At 42.4% G+C, this 21,431-nt stretch overlaps 1 protein-coding gene across 1 annotated transcript in view; it reads right to left on the bottom strand.

Annotated features, from left to right (window-relative positions):
- Positions 1-2,755: 2,755 nt before the first annotated feature.
- The window catches only part of LOC147633493 (DNA gyrase subunit A, chloroplastic/mitochondrial-like), a 107,260-nt gene continuing 88,584 nt past the window's right edge, over positions 2,756-21,431 (bottom strand). The window contains exons 15-27 of the mRNA XM_086806582.1: positions 11,130-11,223; positions 10,213-10,283; positions 9,921-10,010; positions 9,686-9,808; positions 9,423-9,580; positions 8,363-8,444; positions 8,081-8,245; positions 7,873-7,980; positions 7,586-7,695; positions 6,344-6,464; positions 6,181-6,238; positions 5,941-6,043; positions 2,756-3,206 (exon numbers count right to left, since the gene is read on the bottom strand). Of these exons, the coding sequence (XP_086662708.1) occupies positions 3,089-3,206; positions 5,941-6,043; positions 6,181-6,238; positions 6,344-6,464; positions 7,586-7,695; positions 7,873-7,980; positions 8,081-8,245; positions 8,363-8,444; positions 9,423-9,580; positions 9,686-9,808; positions 9,921-10,010; positions 10,213-10,283; positions 11,130-11,223 (1,401 nt within the window). The 3' untranslated portion in view covers positions 2,756-3,088. The remainder of the gene's footprint in view (positions 3,207-5,940; positions 6,044-6,180; positions 6,239-6,343; positions 6,465-7,585; positions 7,696-7,872; positions 7,981-8,080; positions 8,246-8,362; positions 8,445-9,422; positions 9,581-9,685; positions 9,809-9,920; positions 10,011-10,212; positions 10,284-11,129; positions 11,224-21,431) is intronic.

The following is a 21,431-nucleotide window of genomic DNA, read 5'->3' as shown; positions in this document are numbered from 1 at the left end:
ACCATAGTTAATAAGTAATCTGTAAAAGAATCCTATCTGGCAAGCTCATTCAAATAACCATAGTTAGTAAGCAACTTCTGATTTCATGTCACTAGGTTGATTTCCCCCCTCTCTTAGGTTTTCTAAAATATAACCTTTTGCTGGAATGAGTAGGTAATGGTCTCAGTGTATCTTGGCTATGGAAGGGCATAAGTACTACAGGTAAGTTGGTCAAGCATCTCACTCCCTAAAAATCATTGATAAACTCATCTACGGCGATCTAGAGTGGACATGGTGTGGGTAATAGCTTACCACAAAGTGACGAGGTGAGTGCAAGGTAACTCTCTTACCTCTATTGCTCGCATGCGTTCTTTTGGGGTGTCCTTACTTGGTTAGGTCCATCGATCGCATAAAGAACACTTAGGTCGTCATGATTTTGTAGCGTCACTCCTACCATGGATTGGAGTAATGTAGTTTCATAGCATTAAAAATATGTCCTACACTGCCAACAAAGAGGAGACTTAGCAAAACAAGTCACTCCTAAAGATACATAAAATTAACGAGAGTAGGTCTAGAAAGGTGGTATGTTAGACACTCCCTGCTAATACCATTCTTGACAGTTTGGATGTCTAGAATAGGTACATTGGTGTTGTGCCAAGTGAAATCCATTGTTCTAGACCTTGGAATTTTAATTCTTGCTTAAAAGGAAACTGCATTTCTTTGATCTCTGACTCTGTGACTGTTTAAAGTTAAACCACTGGTATATCATGATACTTGCATCTACAAGTTGTCTCCATCCTAGCTTGTAGAGATGGTGACTGAACATAAGTAATTTACAGATCATCAATGCATGTGGATTCTTGGACACTTCTAAATGGAGAAGAAGGTGGTGAAATAGATAAGTTAGCCAGAGGTGAAGTGTAAGTGGAAAATTTTCTTTGTACATTGGAATGTAGTTTCATGACACTAGCGTGCTAGATCCAAGTATCATTGGGTGAACCAAGATGAAACACGAAATGTAAGTAGGTTTCCATTCTTTTACACTAATGGTTTTGGTAGTATGCCCATCATTGAATACATGATATTGGTGTGTCATTTGTCTCTTGTTTATCTTTGTATGCAAGTGTGTCCTTTGTTTTGTTAGGTTTAAGGAGTAAAAAATTCTTTTGCACTTTTGATGTTGCCATTTGAGTTTGTACTTCATTTATCATGAGTAGTGCCAAGGGAGTTTCCCAAGATGGATTGTAAGAGAGACAGTTCTTTGATAGTGATTCCAAAAATAGAACCATTGATGGAAATAGGCTCTGCTTCTATATTTGAAGGATATTCTTGTGTTGATTCCTTATCTTCCTATTGGGTTGCTAGAATTCCTTCCTTAGATTTTGCTCGCCATACCCATTTGTTAAAGTTATTCTTTTGGTTACTTCTAGGACAAATCTAGACTAGCAAGTGCTTTGGCACCCAAATTTCATCTTTTCCTTGATAGTATCCTTGTGCTTTGAGAAAGCTCTTTGGTATCTAGATTTTTCGTGTGGATCTTCTTGAATAAAGATCCGTCGAAGTTCCAAACCATAGAAGATCCTTTTGTTGAGAGAACCCTTCACAAATTTCTCTTTAGGTACCCATTTGACAGCGATTAGGCGTATGTATAATGTTAGCCCAAGTGCAGGTTAGCATCTACGTATGTTAGTCACAATGTGTAAAGACTGTTGCAAATCTTTTGAAGATGTACGAACAATGAAAGGACATTTGTATCCATGTTATCGTACTCAAGCGCACCTAACTTGAGCTCAATGGTGCTTTTGACTATAATTCTATCATTCCTTATGTTACATTACCCACTCAACCCAATATTCACAATAGAATTTCATATAGCAATATGTAAGAGCCAGGCCCTCTACTTAAAAACCTTTCACATATTTTAACAATTTAATCCAAAACGTTTACTCTATTATAACGAGATTCATGTAACTCTCTAAGTCGTTTGGGTGCCACAAGTTCTACAACAACACGATCACTCTGATAAGACAAGATCTTGAAGCAAAATCAAGATCTTGCCATTCAATAGACGCCTAACTAAAGGAGCTGGAACAAGCACGTAGTCCCCGGCTACAATACACAGGCGAAGATCCTAAAAAGCTATGGGGGATGGAAGATTGCCATGATGCATAGAAAAAAAGGAATAAAGAAACTTCTATTTACGTCTCGATGGGCCTCGAAGACGAAAGATGTTACAAGTATCCATGGAATATAATTGTCATGGAAAACTGAAACTGGAAACCTAGTAACTGAAGCTGAGTCCTAGGTAAATGAAGAGAATAAACGACGGAGCATGCTATAAAGTATACAAGAATGAGAGAGAGAGAGAGAGAGAGAGAGAGAGAGATGTAATAAGCTCAAAGAGAGAGACAGTGATTTGCACGAGTCAACAATAAGCTTGACTGATGATTAACCCTAAAAATGGTTATAACAAGAAGTGCTATAAACAGTGAGCTAAAATGTAGTGAGCTGAAACATATCACGCTGCATGCATTTGCAATCTTAGTCTATGTTTGCTGTTTCACATAGCATTACGGTTAGGGATTCGCTAAACACTAAATGGTCAAAGTTTCTTACCCACATGGCATGAAAGACCTCAACAGGAAATTCACAATTGCATGAAAACTATATTAGACTTGTGGCCACTCCCCAATGTATAAAGACAAAAGCAAACTTGTGTCTGCATAATGATGTGTAGAATCCAGTTTTGTGGTGAACACCAGCCATGCAAAAAATGAACTAAACTGTCTCATCTTTTAAAAGAATGTATAAACCATCCAAAATCCTTCACTCCAATGATGAAGATATGGATATTACCTTACATAGCTTGAAGGGGAAAAATAGTGTAAGTTACAAAGAAGAAATGGCATCAGTGTGCCCAAAATTTTTGTAGTTCTTAATACATCGGGAGCCTTGCTTGCAGGCAGTAAAGCTTAAACAAGGATTGTGAAGAACACTATAATTCCCTTTTGATTGACTGTACACCGCCTTGTGAATTTTCGCATTCACATATACAAAATTTGTTGCAAAACTAGACCTCCGTAGACCCGAAGGGACATAAAGGCTGCAGCTACAGACTTGCATTCTTTTGCTCTGCATTTGGGCCTTCACTTTCGGCTTCGAGAGACGAAACTAAAGATACAGAGGTTATCGTGTCACCTCCTTCCAACCTCATCAACCTCACCCCTCTGCAAATAAAGGAAGTGTTGAGACACAATGAAAATAGATAGAATTGATCTCTCTCTCTCTCTCTCTCACACACACACACACACACCCCCCCAACCCACCCAGACACCCACCCACACCATTGGGCGAAAAACGTCTTTTGCGGGTGTCCTCTTTGCCAACAAGATCTCATACAAAGTGAACTGAGTGGGCAGCATGATGAAGTAGGCAAATTGCAGCAAGAGAATAAGAACTAAAGGAAACTCTCCACATCCTTGAAGCTCACCTACCCATAGTGGAAGGGCACACTAAGGAGGTGGGCATGACACCGCATAGAAAATCCTCAATAAGGTAAAACAGCTCCAAGAGGAAACTCAAGTAAGTTCGATTTCACAAAGTTGAAGGTCGCATCACAGCTGAACTTCAGGTACAGAAACAGAGGGAGGCATTAGCATCAAGGATTAGATTGGGAAGACTGCCAGATGGGTAGTACAAGCCAAGTTTAATACAGGCAGTGATGGATGCCAGACACACCACCATCGAACGGGATACAGCTGCTATCAGTATTATCCAATTTCGCAAAGGAGTGCACCTATCACTTAATTCGAGAGCACTACCAAGGTCTATTCACAGAGGGGTTTGGTACACTATATAGAGTTATCAGCAATGTGTGCTTGCATGAGATTCATAGGCCTAGAGGAACATTTAAAAGCACACTTACACAGGTGGGAAGACACCACCCGAACTCACTCATATCTGTTTCTTTCAAAGCATTGGCCAACAGAGTATGGGAGCCTACCAGGCCATCTAGTCAGTGTTTGGCTTTAGTCCCACCCCACAAGGAACTTGTCTCGAGAAATCTCAAAGCCCCTCAGCATCCTGCAGACACAAGATTTGTGGAGACACCTCCACTAACCAGAGGACATCACACAGTCCTGAGGCAGAACCAAAGACAACCCCAGCCAGGTAAGACAAAAACACGGTCATGTTCTGTTGACACATGGCTCCACAGGCCTTGTTACCCTGCTTTTTTTTTAAACCTTCGTACATCTTCTATAGATACTTTTCCTTGTATTACATCTTCTATAAATACTAATAGATACTTTTCCTTGTATTCTTATAGATACTATGTATCACATCTTCTAGTTATTTAACAGCTTATAATTTATCAAGAGAATATGTAAATATAACTTGTTCATTGTACAGAATTTAGCAAGAAATACAAAAAAGGTTGCTCTCTTAGAACCTCAAACGCAAGGTTGCAAGCCCTTCCAGTTCGTGGCTCCAATCACTTAGGATGTTGATGTTTGATGTCACAATGCGAAGGAAAATTAGGCTTTGAAACTAGCCTTTATATAGGCACATAAGCGTAGCACAACAGCTAGCCGATTAGCATGGTGGTGGTCGACTTCTTTTCCACAATAAGGGTTTTAACACTTTAGTGTCCAACTGCCCCAATAAGACCACCCAACCAAACCTTCTATATTTCCTCTAGTCCAACTCCCTAATTATCCCTTTACAAGGCCCTAGATTCCCTTACGCATTGTCTGATATCTCTTAAATGGACTCACAAAATGAAGATGCTTGGACACCTAGAATCCAACACATTCTAGTGTTATATACATACATACACAATACATGACCTTAAAGAAAAGGAACTAGTGATTTTTATTTTTTTAAGAACACACTAGTGCTTCACAATGCTTTTCTAGCATCTGCTAATGTTACAGGTGGACGCTCTCAAGTGAATATCATCATCACATTTGAAAACATGGATTTTTTGCCAAGTTACAAACATGAAGTGCACGTGTGTAAGCACAGTTATGGTCATGCATGGCCCCTCTCATTACTGCTGGGAATGATCTTTGTCAACGGGAAATCCATCATCAAGTGTGTTAAAATTCCACCAAGTAAGTCTGTGAGCATGGAATGGTAAGAGCAGATCTAGAAGATCCTGCCTCAGTAGCGATCCCATCTCCCCCCCCCCCCCCCCCCCCCAGCGCACCCCGAAAACACACTAGTGCTTCACAATGCTTTTCTAGCATCTTCTAGGTTTGATTATTGCAAAAGCAATCAGGGGAAGCTCTCTCAAGTGAATATCATCATCACATTTGAAAACATGGATTTTCTGCCAAGTTATAAGCATGAAGTTACACGGTGTGTAAAAACACTTATAGCCATGCATGGCCCCTCTCATTACTTCTGGGAATGATCTTCATCAACGGGAACTCCATCTTCAAGTGTGTTAAAATTCCACCAAGGAAGTCTGCGCATGGGCTGGTAAGAGCAGATCTAGAAGATCCTGATCCCCAGAACAGCCGAGAATCACCATAGAGCCGTTCTCAAGTCTGACAGGGATGGAAGGCTTTCTCTTGCAATACTACCCACCATATCCCCCACTGGTCGGTCTCCCTTTGGAGCACATAAGCAGGCATTCATAAAAGAAGCTCCCTCAGTGTTTTTAAGGAATCTTAAGAAGAGCTGAATTATTACACGAACTTTTATGTAAGTGGGGAAGGTTGCTGGGTGGAACCACTCCCTCTACCCCAAAAAGGAAGAAACAGGAATTAGAGCCTAGTGGCATCACAACTAGCTGCAATGAGAGACTACTTTGGTTCACAGCATTTCATAGCTTGGATAACAGAGCTCTAAGTCAGATTCCAGACATAATGCAGCTCCCTAAAGGTAAGCAGACACCAGAGTTTGAACGCTATACGAAGGAAAAAGTACATCTCCAGAAGGGAAAAGAACACTCACTTTCCCATCCTTCGAATGCGTACAGGGATTTGACTTAGTTTCATTCTATTCAGTATGCCACCATGACTGCCCAGCACGACTTCCTTCTCAATTTCACAATTGTCTGCAAGTACATGCAAAGTCAACCCATTAAGGCTCAAAAATGGTACATGTAGAGGTGGAAATATTTTAATATGCAAAAGAAACGTAAACAACCATGTACATGATTGTTGTTGTTCAGATAAAATCAAGGGAGAAAACCTGAGACTGGGTTGCCAACAATGAAGACCGATGCCAGTTTATCACCTTCCTGAATGAACTGTTGCATTCCACCAATGCAACATAACCTTCTTAGTACTTCATTTTCCAAGACTTGTTGAAAGAGTATAAGGTCGTCAATACCGAAAGACTAAGAAAACCATACCTTGCAACCAACAAGACCAACTCTGTTTAAACGATTAGCAGGAAACTCTTTCAGCGGCACCCGCATCCCAAAACCGTTTTGTGTAACAAATAGAAGCCAAGGTGCACTTGTATTGAGTTTCCTACAGAAGAATGTCTTAGTTGAATGGCTTTACACTGACAAAATAGTATACAAAACGGAGGAGTTTCTCAAGACCTTTCTGAAACGTAGACAATGTCAGGTCATGCAAGATACGGCATGCATTTTCAGCAAAACAAGTTCTTTCATTGTGTGTTCATGTTTGTTTGATTGTAAAATGCACGTGTGATAGGCTATAGCCTATTTGGATATATCCTCGAAAAGCTTCCATGCTGTGATCCTTGCAAGAACCTGTGAGAAGTGCCGGTTAGTTCACCGAGTACTTTCAACGTCCCATTTTGATATCCCATGTAATTGGTTGATTCTATCGTCGTGCATCTTTGGTCTTGAAGCTATAAAACCTGCATCCAAGACTGTCACCTCACAGACCATACCTCAATCTGTAAATCTTGCACAGTCATCTGGTCAATTGATCCTCACCACAGCTCCAAGTATGCTCCGTGAAACTTCTTAGAGATTAGGAAACAAGAGCCAAAATGAATGTCCAACTGCATTCCACTCAGGGGACTCCTTGATGATCCAAGGCAATCTCCTCAGAGTGTTCCCCATAGTGGCGAATCCCTCTCTTAACTGAATTAGCTTACTGGGGTCATTCACTCTCAACATGTGTGGGTCAAGCGCATAAGAATGCCTCCTAATCTTGAACCTGCTGAAAGCAATAATAGTGTTCTCATAATTGATACTCAATTGAGCTGTTTACAGGCATCCGAACTTAAATTCATGTGATTTTTCCTGTACATACAACTGCTAGACAACAGAGTGCATTGAAGCTTGCGATATGCCTTGTTCACCCTACCATTCTTACATCTTTTCAAGTCTTCGCTGGTTGGAAGTGGGACACATGGAAAACTCAAGGAGTCTTCGCTGGTTGGAAGTGGGACACATGGAAAACTCAAGGAGTCTTCCTGTACGCTTTGAGGATAGCAGATCAAACAGATCACACCACTTGCACTAACCACATGCGTAGAAAGGCTATTAGGTGAATACACTATCTGTATGCATAAAGTGCCTTGCATGTTACTGTCTGTTAGAAGGTCACATGACAAAAATGGGCGTCCATTACATACATGCAGCACCTCTCACTTTAGTAAATCGTCAACTTACTCAAGCTGTCGAAGCACTGATACAGGCACAATATCCATGGTAGCTACACTGTCCTCATTCTTCAATTTCATTGATCTCACCCCTCGAGATGTCCTACTTGTTGCACGAAACTGAGAAAACAAAGCTCCAAGTGAACAACATGCACCATAAATAACTTCTAAATTTATACACTCGTACATATAGTCGTCCTCTATGCGGACAACCTCACCCTTAGAGGTGAAACACAAGATCGATATACAATGACATTTAGTCTCAAATCTACTGCACAAGGGTTTCTTCTCACATACCGCGGTATCATCACATATTACTCTCAAGACCAAGCCGTTTCTAGACCCCACAACGATACTGTCTCCCTCAGCAGCTAGCTTTACCCATTTCAATTCATCTCCCACTACCTGATGCATCAGTCAACACTACCTTAAAAACAATGCATGGTTGGATAAAGCCAAATTCTACCCTGCCAAATGAATTAAAAGGGTGAGTCAGACAGGAAACCAGCTGAATGGCAACAATTCCTGTAGATCTTATAGCTGAAAAAGAAGCCAAAGGTGTCCGCTTGATAAAACCCCGAGCAGTCAGCATGACCAGATATTCGGACTCCTTAAAACTAGACACTGATTTCACAGATGTTGTTCTTTCACCCGGAGGAATTGGTATAATCTGCAGTCCAAGACACGTGTTCAGGTTAGCATGCGAACATGTTTTCCTTGATAGAATTGATCCAGCTTACAAACTTCCACTGCAGCAACAAGGTATCTTAAAAGGAAGAGAACATACCTGCACTAGTGGGCTTCCTGTAGCAGTTCGAGAACATTCTGGAATTTGATATGCTCGGGTAGAATACACAATGCCCTTCTCACTGCAAACCTCTTAAAAGCATAAAAAAGTCATAATGGAGAAAATACAAAGCACGTTTGTAAGTTGCTTACATACATGCAGATATTTCAGATTCCTTTTCAAAGATACAAGGCAAACATTTGCAAGCAACGACCACTGTTAATCAACTCTCTACATCCTTCCTACCAAAGACGGACTTTCATCTCATGGGCTCTTCCACTGCATGGGACTAGAGGCGTCAAGATTGACTAAAGGGAAGCTGAACGGAATCATAACAGATTACCTTTGGTACGTTACACTCATTGGACATCGGTTTAACCTTACAGGCTCCAATCCAGAACGCATCTATATACAAAAACCATTTTCTCACACTAAGCAAGGAGAGGTTTATGAGGATATCTTAGGGCCCACTTAAGCTCATCACTCAAGTTTCATGTGGAGACAGACCAAGAGTTGGGGCTGACGAGGAAGCACAAGGAGCTTTGAATATGCAAGGTTTGTTAGCTTTACATGCAGAAGCGGGTAAAAAGGACCATGCTGCAACACACTGATCAGCATACCATGAGATCCACGTGTGCTACCATTGTCTGTTCACAGAGAAAATCACAAGGCAGCAGTGTCTGATATGAGGACCACAGATGGGTAGGTCTGTCCTGGCATTAGATCCATAAGCATAGAGAGGCATCCACTAATAAGATGTGCAGCAGACCTCAAGGACTAGAAGCCCAGGGGGGATGGGCAAAAAGGACCATGCTGCAACACACTGCTCAGCATACCATGAGATCCACGTGTGCTACCATTGTCTGTTCACAGAGAAAATCACAAGGCAGCAGTGTCTGATATGAGGACCTAAGATGGGTAGGTCTCTGCTGGCATTACATCCATAAGCATAGAGAGAGTCATTCACTAAAAAAAAATGTGCAGCAGACCTCAAGGACTAGAAGCCCGGGGGGGATAGACATGAACAGGTTTCCCAAAAACCTTCATAAAAGGCATCTACCTGAAAAAAAGAAGGTAGTCGTGGTTTCTGCACACAAAGAACTTTGACAATGCATCATCAGCCTTCAGCTTCCCAGCAGCCTTTCCAGAAGTACCTCGATTTTGTGCCGCAAATGTGTCAGGCCTCAGCCGCTTGATGTAGCCCTTCTCACTAAGTATCTGCATTAAAAAAATAATTCTTATCCTCAAAAATAAGACACAAATAAGCCCAACAAGGAGAGGATAATAAAACATACAGAGAACTCAAAATCAAAAGAAGCTTACCACCAGAGCTTCCTCATTGGCTATCACATCTATGTCATTTAAGATCCCTGTGTCGTCCAACAACGCAGTCCTTCGTGGTGTGGTGAACTCCTTTTTAAGTGCAACCGATTCCTTTTCAACAAACTGCCAAGAAGTTTGGTTAAATTTCTGAAATAGGATCTCACTGTTCTGCAACGTGAAAGCACATGTAACAATAGACATGGTAAGCCTTTCATGTTTGGGATAACAATAATACTTGTAGAATCCGTTGTCGACTAGAGAGCAACTGCTTCAGATCAGAAATCTGTGTGGTCAACATATCATGCTCCTCAACAAACTTGGTTCTCTGAATGCAATAAGACAGAATCAGACATCCAGAAACCTTTGTTGAAAAGCCAATTACAAAGCGACTGTAAAAGGCCATAAAAATCCATAGACAGACAGGCCATGAAAAGGCCAATGGAAAGGCCATGAAAGGCATTTTCTGTATATGGTTAGAATCAAAATGCCAAAAACGCAAGCCTGGGACTAATGTGGAAAAGCTTTACCTCTAAACCGGTCAATTTTCGCAGTGTCATGCTTAACATTGCTTCCGCTTGGACAGTTGACAATCCAAACTCTGCAAATAAGGGACATCAACTCCACTGCTAGTGCTTATGTTCATGCATGTAAGCTTAACCTGTCGGTTCCTTTGAAAACTTCAGCATGCATACACCATTTAATGAAAGAAACAAAAGAAAAGCAAGGCAGCACTACTGATATCAAGCGAATCAACATCCCTGCAGTCCCTCTCTCGCCCTTCCCCTCCCCCTCCCCCACAACAACAAAAACAAAAAAAAAAACAAAAAACAAAAAACAAAAAAAAAAACAAAAAAAAACTTTCCCTAGAAAAGGCAAAATACCTATTTTGTTGACCTCAACTGCAATCTGTCATCATCCCCTCTAAAACTCAAACCCTCTCCTCTTCCCCTATCTGTTGGGAAAAACTGTAAGAAAGCATGCTGTGATAAATTTCTTTATAAGACACATTGAGCTTTACAATCAATTGAAAGTGGGGGTTGGGCAGTTTATGATTACTCTTCACCAACTTTGGCCCATTTTAAACCATTGTGACAAAGTGAGACCACAACCTTGACCATGCCGCCAGTATCGGACTGGCATTTGGACTTGGCTATCGCTGACTCTAGAGCAGTGCCTTATCGGTATTTGATCGATATTTGATCATAAACTACAGTCTTTTCTGGTTTCACTCTATCTAGACATAAGTCTTCAAGTAAAAAAGCAGTCTCAGTGTATATCTCTGGTAACAAGATCCCTCAAAGATCCCAAAAAACAGTAGCAGAACTACATAGTGTAATTTAGAACATGAATGTTCCTGCCCATTTCCATGCAAACATGAGCTATGTGCCTTCAAAGGGAAAATCCAATGCATGTATGCTACAGAATACGAGACAAAACGTCATACCCTGCTGAAGTGACTCATTGGCACTACGTGTGTCCTTTGCCCCTCTGACAATGTCCACAAGCCGATCAAGATTGTTTAAACCAGTCAAGATACCCTGTGCAATGATCAAAAGGTAACAATAGCACAGTTTGATCAGTATTTGTTTGGCTTACTACATTGTAAAGAGGTTTCCAGTTTCCCAATCCCATCACTTCTTTGTTTTAGATATCCTACATTGACATGGCTATTCCCAAACTTTTAAGGAAGCCTCCATTTCAAAAAAGTGAAATCGTATTTCACATGATTATCTGTAACTTGGTTGAACACAATGCTAATCAGTACACTTAAATACACTAAGATTTGAAGGACACTTGCTCAAATACAAGAACTAAAGTGCTGAATTGACAAGAGGCACACAATGAGCCGGAACGGCCGACCCCTCCCTTGAGTAAATTGTATTACTATTGGAGAAATTCAATACATAGTTTCACGGGCATCCATTGCCAAATCCTCCATGCCAATGCATATGAAATTCAGCATTTAGAAAACAATGGTATGTCGATGTAGATCACCAAGGAGCTGCCTTGATGCCCGGCCCAACTTCAGTGCCCATATTCTCTACCATTGGCTCTATGTTCTACCAAGCAAGGTAGCAACATCTTCTTCAAGAGCACATAGGACAAGAGAAATACTACACAGGGCGGCTAGACAAGGAGTCCTGCCCTTCTACTGAGTAAGTAATGACAACACATTGTCCAATTAGCTTACCAATCTTCATAGAAGTTGTTGCAAGCGGAAGCCTTCGCGTTGGAAGCTTTAGAAGTGTTGATATCTTCGATTTGCCGCAATCCTTCGCCACAAAAGTCTTCAAGAGGATGAAGGGAACCCTGGGAAAGCTTCCCCTATGGTTCAATTTGAGAAAGGAAGGCTGAAATTAGGGTTTTCAGCAAAAAGACCAGAAATTACAGCAAAAATGAAGAGCTGTTTTGCTGAATTTCAGTCATTGGGAGTGAGTAGGAGAGTGATTAGCACTTGGAAACACTCTTGGAAGCTTGGAAAACACCCTAGCAAGTTGGGTATGGCTATGGAGAGCTTGAAAATGGAGAGAAATGGTGGAAAAACAGAGTTTTCAGCCTCCAAAAATCCTCATGAAGAGAAAACACGAATTTCTCTTAATAAGTAAGTGAATTGGGGTCCAATCAGGTGAAGGGACATGGGGAGATGCCCATTTATGAGTAAAAGGGGAGGATCAGGTCCTGGACATTGAGTCTTGTCCGCCTCGGGACTTCAGTGAGTGTGAACTTGGAAGAGGTCATAATTTATAAGTGACTTTTGGGCGCCCAAACTTTAATGAAGTGGGAACGCACTCACTTATAAATACTGGCCAAGTCCTAAGGGCTATTTGAGCCTAGATTGGGTAATACTTACCACCTGTTCACATGCCACACAACCATGTCAGCAGACAGTTTCACACGCACGGTTCACGGGCGGGCGTCCCCTTACCCGAAACTACACATAGGTCATGCAAGCATGAAAACAGCATGCAATTTCATTTGCAGGCAAGCACATAAAGATGCTATGCAATGCAGCATTGGCATGAGCAATTTCCGTTCATGAAACCATATAAGACCAGGCGTTTCCAGGCAAGTATACGCAATACCAGACCCAGTGGAAAGCCAATCCTCTAGGCGTTTCCGGGCATGTACACAAAGGCATAAGTCCCAGCGGAAAGCCAAGTCCTCCAGGTGTTTCCGGGCATGTACACAAAGGCACAAGTCCCAGCGGAAAGCCAAGTCCTCCAGATATTCCGAGCATGATAACATCAAGTCCCAACGGAATATCATATCCAACTATACAGCATGACACGTGTCAATCACCTGCATAGGCATATTCCATAAGCCATGGACACTAATCCAATATGTACATAGTGTGAAAGCAAGAGTGAACCATTCGGGTGGCCAAATGGTGACATTGTCAATACCATTTTGGGCAAGTGACATATCAAGACATTGGGGATCATATCTAGTATCTTGGACAACAATTAAAGTTAAGGTTGTATGCCAGTACACGCTACTTTTTCAAGATCTATAAATCAGATACGGAGAGGATGATCTGAGTAAAACTAGAAGCTCCGACTTCTCAAGCTTCTTCATGAATAATTCAGTCTAGGGTTGAATGCTCCTTTGTGACCTTGTATGATTGGCACATTAGCCCATATATAATCAAAAGAATCCAGAGTATGAGCAAGGTGCCCAATTGGGTGGCCACCACTTTACAACGTCCCCATGCACTCATTAAAGAGATTTGGAATTAATGTCCTATACGAGAGTGGCAAGCTTATTGCCCCTTCCTTGTTTGATCCTGTCAAAACCCCAAAGGATCTCCTCGTAGAACGCTCCTGGTTCAAGACTCGAAACCTGCAAACAAACAAATAAACAAAAAGGAAAAAGCCTGACTCACCTCCCAACCATGATAGCCATGGGCAAGCCCACAGTCTTGGATGTCCCCACCGAGCCATGAGCTGAGCTAACTAGGTTGACATACCGACCAATCTCTACCTCGCAACGTCCCATACCGCCACGAAGCTACCCTCCCAGGCCTCGAGACTGCGGCCGGCCTCGACTGCGTAAAGCAGGTGCACGTCTGCACTAGATCCAGGCTCCAGACCATAGAGCTCTCACAAATCACGCGGGACTCTATATGACTAATGACTACTAACGTTGGCCACCCTTTTATAGGCTCTTGGCCGGTCATCAGGCGTCCACACTTGGGCGCCCGCCCGTCCGTACTTGGGTGCCCGCCTGTTAGTCTATCCCTAACTCAGCTCGCCAATCAACCTGCCTAGCTCCAAGCTTTCCCAAACCTCGAAGCTAGTCTTGTGTGCGTGTAGCACACAGTAGATACACAATGTGCACATGACATACTCCCCTTCCTCTAAGAGCTCACTCCTGAGCTCACTAAAAAGCCAGGGTAATCTCTCTGAAGAGTAGTCAATGTCTCCGATGTAGCATCCTCCTCAACACGATCCCTCCACTTTATCTTGTATTCCGTGATAAGCGTATCACGCAATCTTCTTTTACGAAATCCAAGAATCTTTTCAGGTTCGTGTGGGACAAATGTCATGTCCTCGACATCTATGATTTCTTGAGGAGTAACTAACTAGTCCGTTCCACCCAGTACTTCCTTAAGTCTAAGGACATGAAATACAGGATGAACTTTCACATGAGAAGGCAAATCCAATTTATATGCAACTGAACCAATCCTTCATGTAATATGAAATGGTCCACAGTATCTAGGGGATAATTTCGGAGATCGACCTGTTCATAAAGTCTCGGAATCTTTCGGAACTCGCAAATACACCATCATTCCTTCAGAGAACTCTCTGGGTGAACGATGTCTATTAGAATAAAATCTGTCTCGGTCTTGAGTACTTCTAATAGATTCCTTCGCAACTTGTAATATTTCTTGTATATCTTGCAAAAAATTACGTGCTGTTTCATGCTGAAGTCCTGAGAATCCCACTGTAATAACAGGTGATCTAGGTTGAAAACCATACATAAGCATGAAAGGACTGAAGCCTGTACTCGTATGCTTAGTACTGTTATATGCAAATTCTAACATAGGAAGATAATCCTCCCATGAACTCTGTCTTTTGGATACATATGCTCGAAGCATATCCTCCAAAATTTGATTCACTCTTTCTGTCTGGCCATCAGATTGAGGACGATCTAAGAAACTCAAATTCAAAGTTGTTTCCAACTTCTCAAAAACAAGTTTCCAAAAATCACTCCTAAACTCCCTATCACTGACTATGTCCTGCGGTAACCTATACAGTCTAAACAGTTGCTCGATAAACTGTCGTGCTAATTGTGTAGCTGTAATAGTCTTCTGGGTCGATAAAAATCTAGCCATTTTTGTCAAGCAATCTACCACCACCCAAATAGAATCGTGGCCTTGATCTGTTCGTGGCAATCCGGTAATAAAATCCATGGAAATACTTTTTCATTTATTACCTGGGGATTTGCAAAGGATGCAACAACCCAACCTGTCTAAAGCGTTCAGTTTTATTTGCCTGACAAATTTGACACTTGCGAACATAATCTTCTACATACCCTTTGATCTATGGCCAATAAAAAGTGTGTTTCACTAATGATAGCGTCCTGTATATCCCAGGGTATCCAACAGAAGGGGCGTCGTGACACTCCTGAAGAATCTTGAACCTAATGCCCGGGATCTGTGGTACACAAATTTTGTCATTACGGAATAGTAAACCATTCCGAATCATCCACTGGCCTCCTGCAGCCTGAATGGTAGACTGCTCATTCATTGAGTCTTGGTCAATCAATGAGCTCCCGTCCTGGATCTTCTGCCAAAATGGACCAAAATAACTATCAGTCTTGCAAAGCCCTCTCAATGACTGAAATAAGTCAGTAGAAATCTCGGTGAATGGCCAAGTTTTCATCTCTCTAATTCGACTAAGCGCATCTACGACACTGTTCATGGACCCTTTCCGAAAACGAATCTCAAAATCAAAATCTTGCATTAACTCAGCCCAACGAGCTTTCCTTCCTCTCAAATCATCCGCATCACACATACTTGATTAACTGATGATCAGTCAATACCACAAACTTGGAACCCTATAAATAATGTCTCCAAACCTTGAGAGCATAAATCACAGCATAAAGCTCCTTCTCAAGGATTGGCTAACGAGATTGAGTGTCGTCTAGCTTTTTACTTTCAAAAGCAACAGGCTATCATCTTAAAATAGAGCAACCCCGATAGCATAATCACTGGCATCAGTTTCAAGAACATAAGGCCGACTAGGATCGAGTAATGCTAAGATAGGTACTTCCTTGACTTTATCTTTCAAAAGTCTGAAGGCCATATCCAAATCGTTATTCCAAGTGATAGACTGATTTGACTTACGTCCACGACCTTTCAACAAGTCGGTCATCGGTAGTGTAAGCTGAGAGTACTCCCCCACAAATTTCCGAAGAAAAACGACAAAACCGAGAAAAGAACGAAGTTGTTTCACTGTTCGCGGTATAGGCCAGTCCAGAACCTTCTGAACTCGGTCATAGTCAATACTCAATCCATCTCGAGTGATCTTGTGTCCCAAGTAAATGATGTCGGTCATAAAGAACTCACATTTACTTAATTTAGCATATAGTCGATTATGTCTTAAAATAGATAAGACAATCGTGAGGTGTCTAACATGATCCTCAAGAGTACGACTATATATCAAAATATCATCCAGGAACACCACCACAAATTTTCCCAAATGTTCACGAAAAAGATCGTTCATTATTTGCTGGAAAGTGGCTGGAGCATTGATTAACCCAAAAGGTAATACGAGAAACTCGTAATGGCCATACCTAGTCCGAAAGGCGGTTCTTTCGACATGCCTTTCATGAATACGTATCTGGTGATAGCTAGTACGTAAATCTATCTTTGTGAAATATTTCGCTCCTGCTAACTGGTCAATCAGGTCATCTGATCTAGGGAGAGGATAACGGTTCTTAATTGTCAACTTCTTCAATATCTTGTAATCTATACACATTCTCCACGTATTGTCCTTCTTTCTCCTGAGCAACACAGGTGCATCCCAAGGTGATTTACTTGGACGGATCTGGTCCATCCTCAGATAATCTTCGAGTTGTTTAGCCAACTCATCTTCCTCAGCTTGGCTCATCTTGTAAGGTGGAATATTGACAGGATGAGCACCAGGGATCAAGTCAATACGATGATCTATGGCCCGTTCAGGTGGTAAACCCGATGGCAGTTCCTTAGGAAATACATCTTGAAACGAATCAAGTATCTTCTGTAACTCTTTGCTTTCAAACACACTTAATTCATTTACATCCATAGAAGGGATGAGAAAGGAAGAAAGTGGAATCAATACACAATGGAAAGCGGTATACAAAGAAGAATCCATTATATTTCCAAAATCAATTGTATTTACAAGAGGTCCCTGAGAGAGGGATGAATACAATCACCTAAAATACTATACTGGATGTCCTTATGCTGAAAAGACAAAATATGACTAGACCAATCTATCTGAACTTGAAGAGTCTTAAAGCACTCAATCCCTAATAACAAGTCTACATGTTCTAGGTGCATAATATCTAGCCGACAACATGCGTGCGCCTCCAACAGCCGGCAGTACAACTATACCTTGAGAGCAATACTCGACCAGCTCCGCGATCGTTTCCCATCTCGCACTCTCTCTCTCTCTCTCGTTCAACCAAAAGCGAACACGCTTCCTTTTTTTTTCCCTGTTTTCTCTCACGACTTATTCATGCGACTGCACAAACATCCTCAGCCTTCTTCTTGCAAAGTAAAACAACCCTACCATCTACCTACACCCTCATCACGGGCTTCTTTGATGAAAAAACAACATATTATCTGGAAAAAAAACAGTAGCATGCATAAACAAAACAGCAAGCTTCTTGAACACATACCTTTCTTCGACCTCATCTTCTTTACCTACCAACTTGCTCGTTCACGAGGCACGCTCTGATACCACTGTCAAAACCCCAAAGGATCTCCTCGTAGAACGCTCCTGGTTCGAGACTCGAAACCTACAAACAAACAAATAAACAAGAAGGGGGTGCAGACCTGACTCACCTCCCAACCATGACAGCCGTGGGCAGGCCCACAGTCTTGGTTGTCCCCCCTGAGCCAGGAGCTGAGCTAACTAGGTTGACGTACCACGTCCCATACAGCCACGAAGCTACCCTCGCGGGCCTTGAGACTGTTGCTGGCCTCGACTGCGTAAAGCAGGTGCACGTCTGCACTAGATCCAGGCTCCAGACCATAGAGCTCTCACAAATCACGCGAGACTCTATATGACTAATGACTAACCTTGGCCACCCTTTTATGGGCGTCCATACTTGGGCGCCCGCCCGTCCATACTTGGGTGCCCGCCTGTTAGTCTATCCCTTACTCAGCTCGCCAATCAGCCTGCCTAGCTCCAGGCTTCCCCAAACCTCGAAGCTAGTCTTGTGTGCGTGTAGCACACGGTAGATACACATTGTGCACATGACAAATCCATTTCCGTCACAATGGGATAACCTCTGCCTCCTTAATGAAAAATTATTCTCGAACTCTTTCCACTCTATCATTTTCAATTTAGACCCTTTGAGTCATTTCGCATAATGTGTTGTCTGTTAGCCTCCTCAGCAGCTGACCATGGAGGTATGTGGAACCTCTTCATGAAATCCCAAGCCCGAAGAAGGGATCTAACCGAGGGGAAGGATGGGCGAGGGAGCTAGGGAGCATCCCTACTGCACCGAGCGGGAAATCTGAAAACACTCACCACATCCCCCACATGCCCAAACTGCACTATGGGCCTGCCTATACAGGCATGAATGATGAAACCCCTCTGACCAGTCCTAGGAAAACCCCATACGTGCCATCATGCCTTCCAAGAAGTCCCAATCCACTCTATCATATGTTGTTTCAAAGTCCAGTTGGAGGATGGTATGGGGTTGCCGGCCAGATTTAGCCCACTCCACAGCTGTACTCAACCCATTTTGTGTGTCATGAATAACCCTTTGAAGAACATGCTATGACCTCATACTCAATGCCTTAGCTAAGATTTTATATGCAGATCAGCCCACCACACGTCCGATTCAGCCCATGACAGTCCGGAGCTGATTGCAGTCTTCTGCCATTCCGCCTTCACTGCCACAATCACCTCTGACAGCGCCGCCATCTGTCGAAGCTTCCCATCATTAGTCCCCCTCTGATGGGCACTAGGGCTTTAGGGAAACACAAAAAATTGGGGCTTTTCTGAAATATAGAGAAAATCATCAAATTGAAGCCTTTTAATAAATGCTACGTGCATACACGTGGACATGGCTGATCTCATGACTAATCCCTAATTAGGCACACTAGCAGGCTCTGACAGGCAAACAAGAACCACTACTCGTCAAAGGGGCTGCTCAGCTAGGTCATAAGCCATTAGACACGGGAAGTCGGCAATATTAAATGAAGATTGTACTTGTCCTCTGCTGGCCGACAGCAGCCGGATTTGTGTAGGGGCTGTCTATGAGCCTATAAATAGCAAGGCTTAGTTTTAGTCATTAGTTATCTGATCCCCAGTTGGGGCACGTCAACAGCCAGTCTAAATAGGATCTTAGTCAGTCCATTTTGGAAGGCCAAAGGCCACAAAAGTTGTACATTCAAAGACATCTTTTTGTAGAATATCAATATATTGAAAGAGTAGTTCATCTCCATCTTCTCTGTCTGTCTAATCATTGCATTTGCATTAGTGTTCCTAATCAGTAGGCTTAGGGCTGCATAAGTAAGTCAAGGCTTCTGCATGTCACATTGGTATCAAAGCATCAAGCTCAGCCAAGCTAAGCACTAGAAGTCCCTAGCAGGTGCACCGATCCATAGTAAGTCAAGGCTTCTGCATGTCACATTGGTATCAAAGCATCAAGCTCAGCCAAGCTAAGCACTAGAAGTCCCTAGCAGGTGCACCGATCCATAGTAAGAAACATAATCAGGGTCGCAGTCATGGGGCTGGTCGGCGGCAGGCAAAGGCATGAGCATCCTTGGGAAGAAGACCATCAAAACGCTAAGGAGCAGGGATTGAAGGCAAGGGGACAAAGTGGAACATATGCACAATTTCAATGTCAGAAGTTGCGTGGAATCTGAGGAATGGCAAGATTTTCAGTCAAGATTGCCAGGAAGGAAAGATGACAAGTTCTGGAATCCGTGTGCGGACAAGGGATGATGACAGTTATCCAATCAAAGGTCAAAGGACGAAATCCCGTTATCAAGTTTGGTAGGAGGGGATGTCACATGCACACATGTGGTCATGGCTAATCCCTGATTTGGCAGCAAGTTTAGGGTAGTTCTAGGGCACTGGCAAGCTCCGACATGCAAAGTCAAAGGGGCTGGTCAGTTAGGTCAGAAGCCATCAGACAGGAGAAGTCAGCAACATTAAATGAAGATTGTACTTGTCCTCTGCTGGCCAACAACCGTCGGATTTGTGTAGGGGCTGTCTATGTGCCTATAAATAGCAACACTTAGTTTTATTCATCAGTGATATGATCTCCAGTTGGGCCACATCAACAATGAGTCTAGATAGGATCTTAGTCACTCCATTTTGGAAGGCCAAATGCCACGGAAGTTGTACAATCAAAGACATCTTTTTGTATCATATCAATATACTGAAAACATAATTCATCTCCCTTTTCTTTTTGTATCATATCAATATGAATATACTGAAAACATAGTTCATCCCCATCCTCTCTCTCTGTCAATCATTGCATTTAAATTAGTGTTCCTAATCAGAAGGCTTAGGGCCGGATCAAGTACGTTAAGGCTTCCGCATGTCACTATCAAGCCTCCTACATCGAATTGGAGCTTCTACAGTGCCATGGAAGGTTCAAGCATGTGCATTAGGGCATCATGGCCTTCCGCAACAAAATCTCCACCTGCACTGGCATGGAAACGTCACCGAAAGAGACTACTCTTCACCTACATACATTCGAGAGGAAGCTTTTAAACTTCCAAAATTATTTTGTTCCTATGATGTTTGAGAAATGGGATCTCTGCCTGGGAAGTTTCCCAAAATCAGAATTAAATATTGTGTGTGTTTCCTTTTGTAATGCTCCTTCATTCCCTTTTACCCCTGCTTAGAGCAAGGGGGGGTTGTCTTGATAGACTCATGTAGTGATCAAGCTCGACATGAGAGTTCAGGTCGCTGGCATCACTGTGTTCTTTTGTGTCACGTGATTGCAATTTAGAGTCCATATCACCATGACTAATGAAGGTTTGTCAAGCATCACCTCCATCACTCCGAAGGGGGGTTTTCCTGGGTATTTCGGAGTTAGTTGGTGTGAACACCCTCTTTGGGTGTGAACAACCCTTATTAGGTTTTGGTCAAAAGATAAGGCTTGATGCCTATAAAAGCATGTACTTGGTTGGTTTAGTTAACATTGAGAATCATTTGAGTTGTAAAATCTGTTCTCTTGTTTGCTATCACATCTCTATCTCTCTTGCCCTCTTACTCTCTCTATCTCTCTATCTCTCTATCTCTGTGCACCAACTTGTCATAGCTTGAACGTCCATCTCTCTCTCTTTGCACATGCTCCACCCCTGGCACTATCAACGCTAACAGTCTTCAGCCTTCACTAATGAGCATTGGGATCCTGATCTATCACAAGTGCCGAAACCTGCTAAAATTGTGTCACTGTAGCCCTATTAGCTATTAATAGCACATGAACCTAGACTCTCTAAAAACTTAAAAAGAAGCTACACAACATCAAAAGCCTAGGATCGACACAATATCTTTTCAAACGCCTGCAC

Source organism: Cibotium barometz, chromosome 12 (assembly GCF_041138505.1).
Source record: "Cibotium barometz isolate CiBa-2024 chromosome 12, ASM4113850v1, whole genome shotgun sequence".
Classification (NCBI taxonomy): Eukaryota; Viridiplantae; Streptophyta; class Polypodiopsida; order Cyatheales; family Cibotiaceae; genus Cibotium; species Cibotium barometz.
This window is presented reverse-complemented; position numbering and strand designations above follow the sequence as displayed.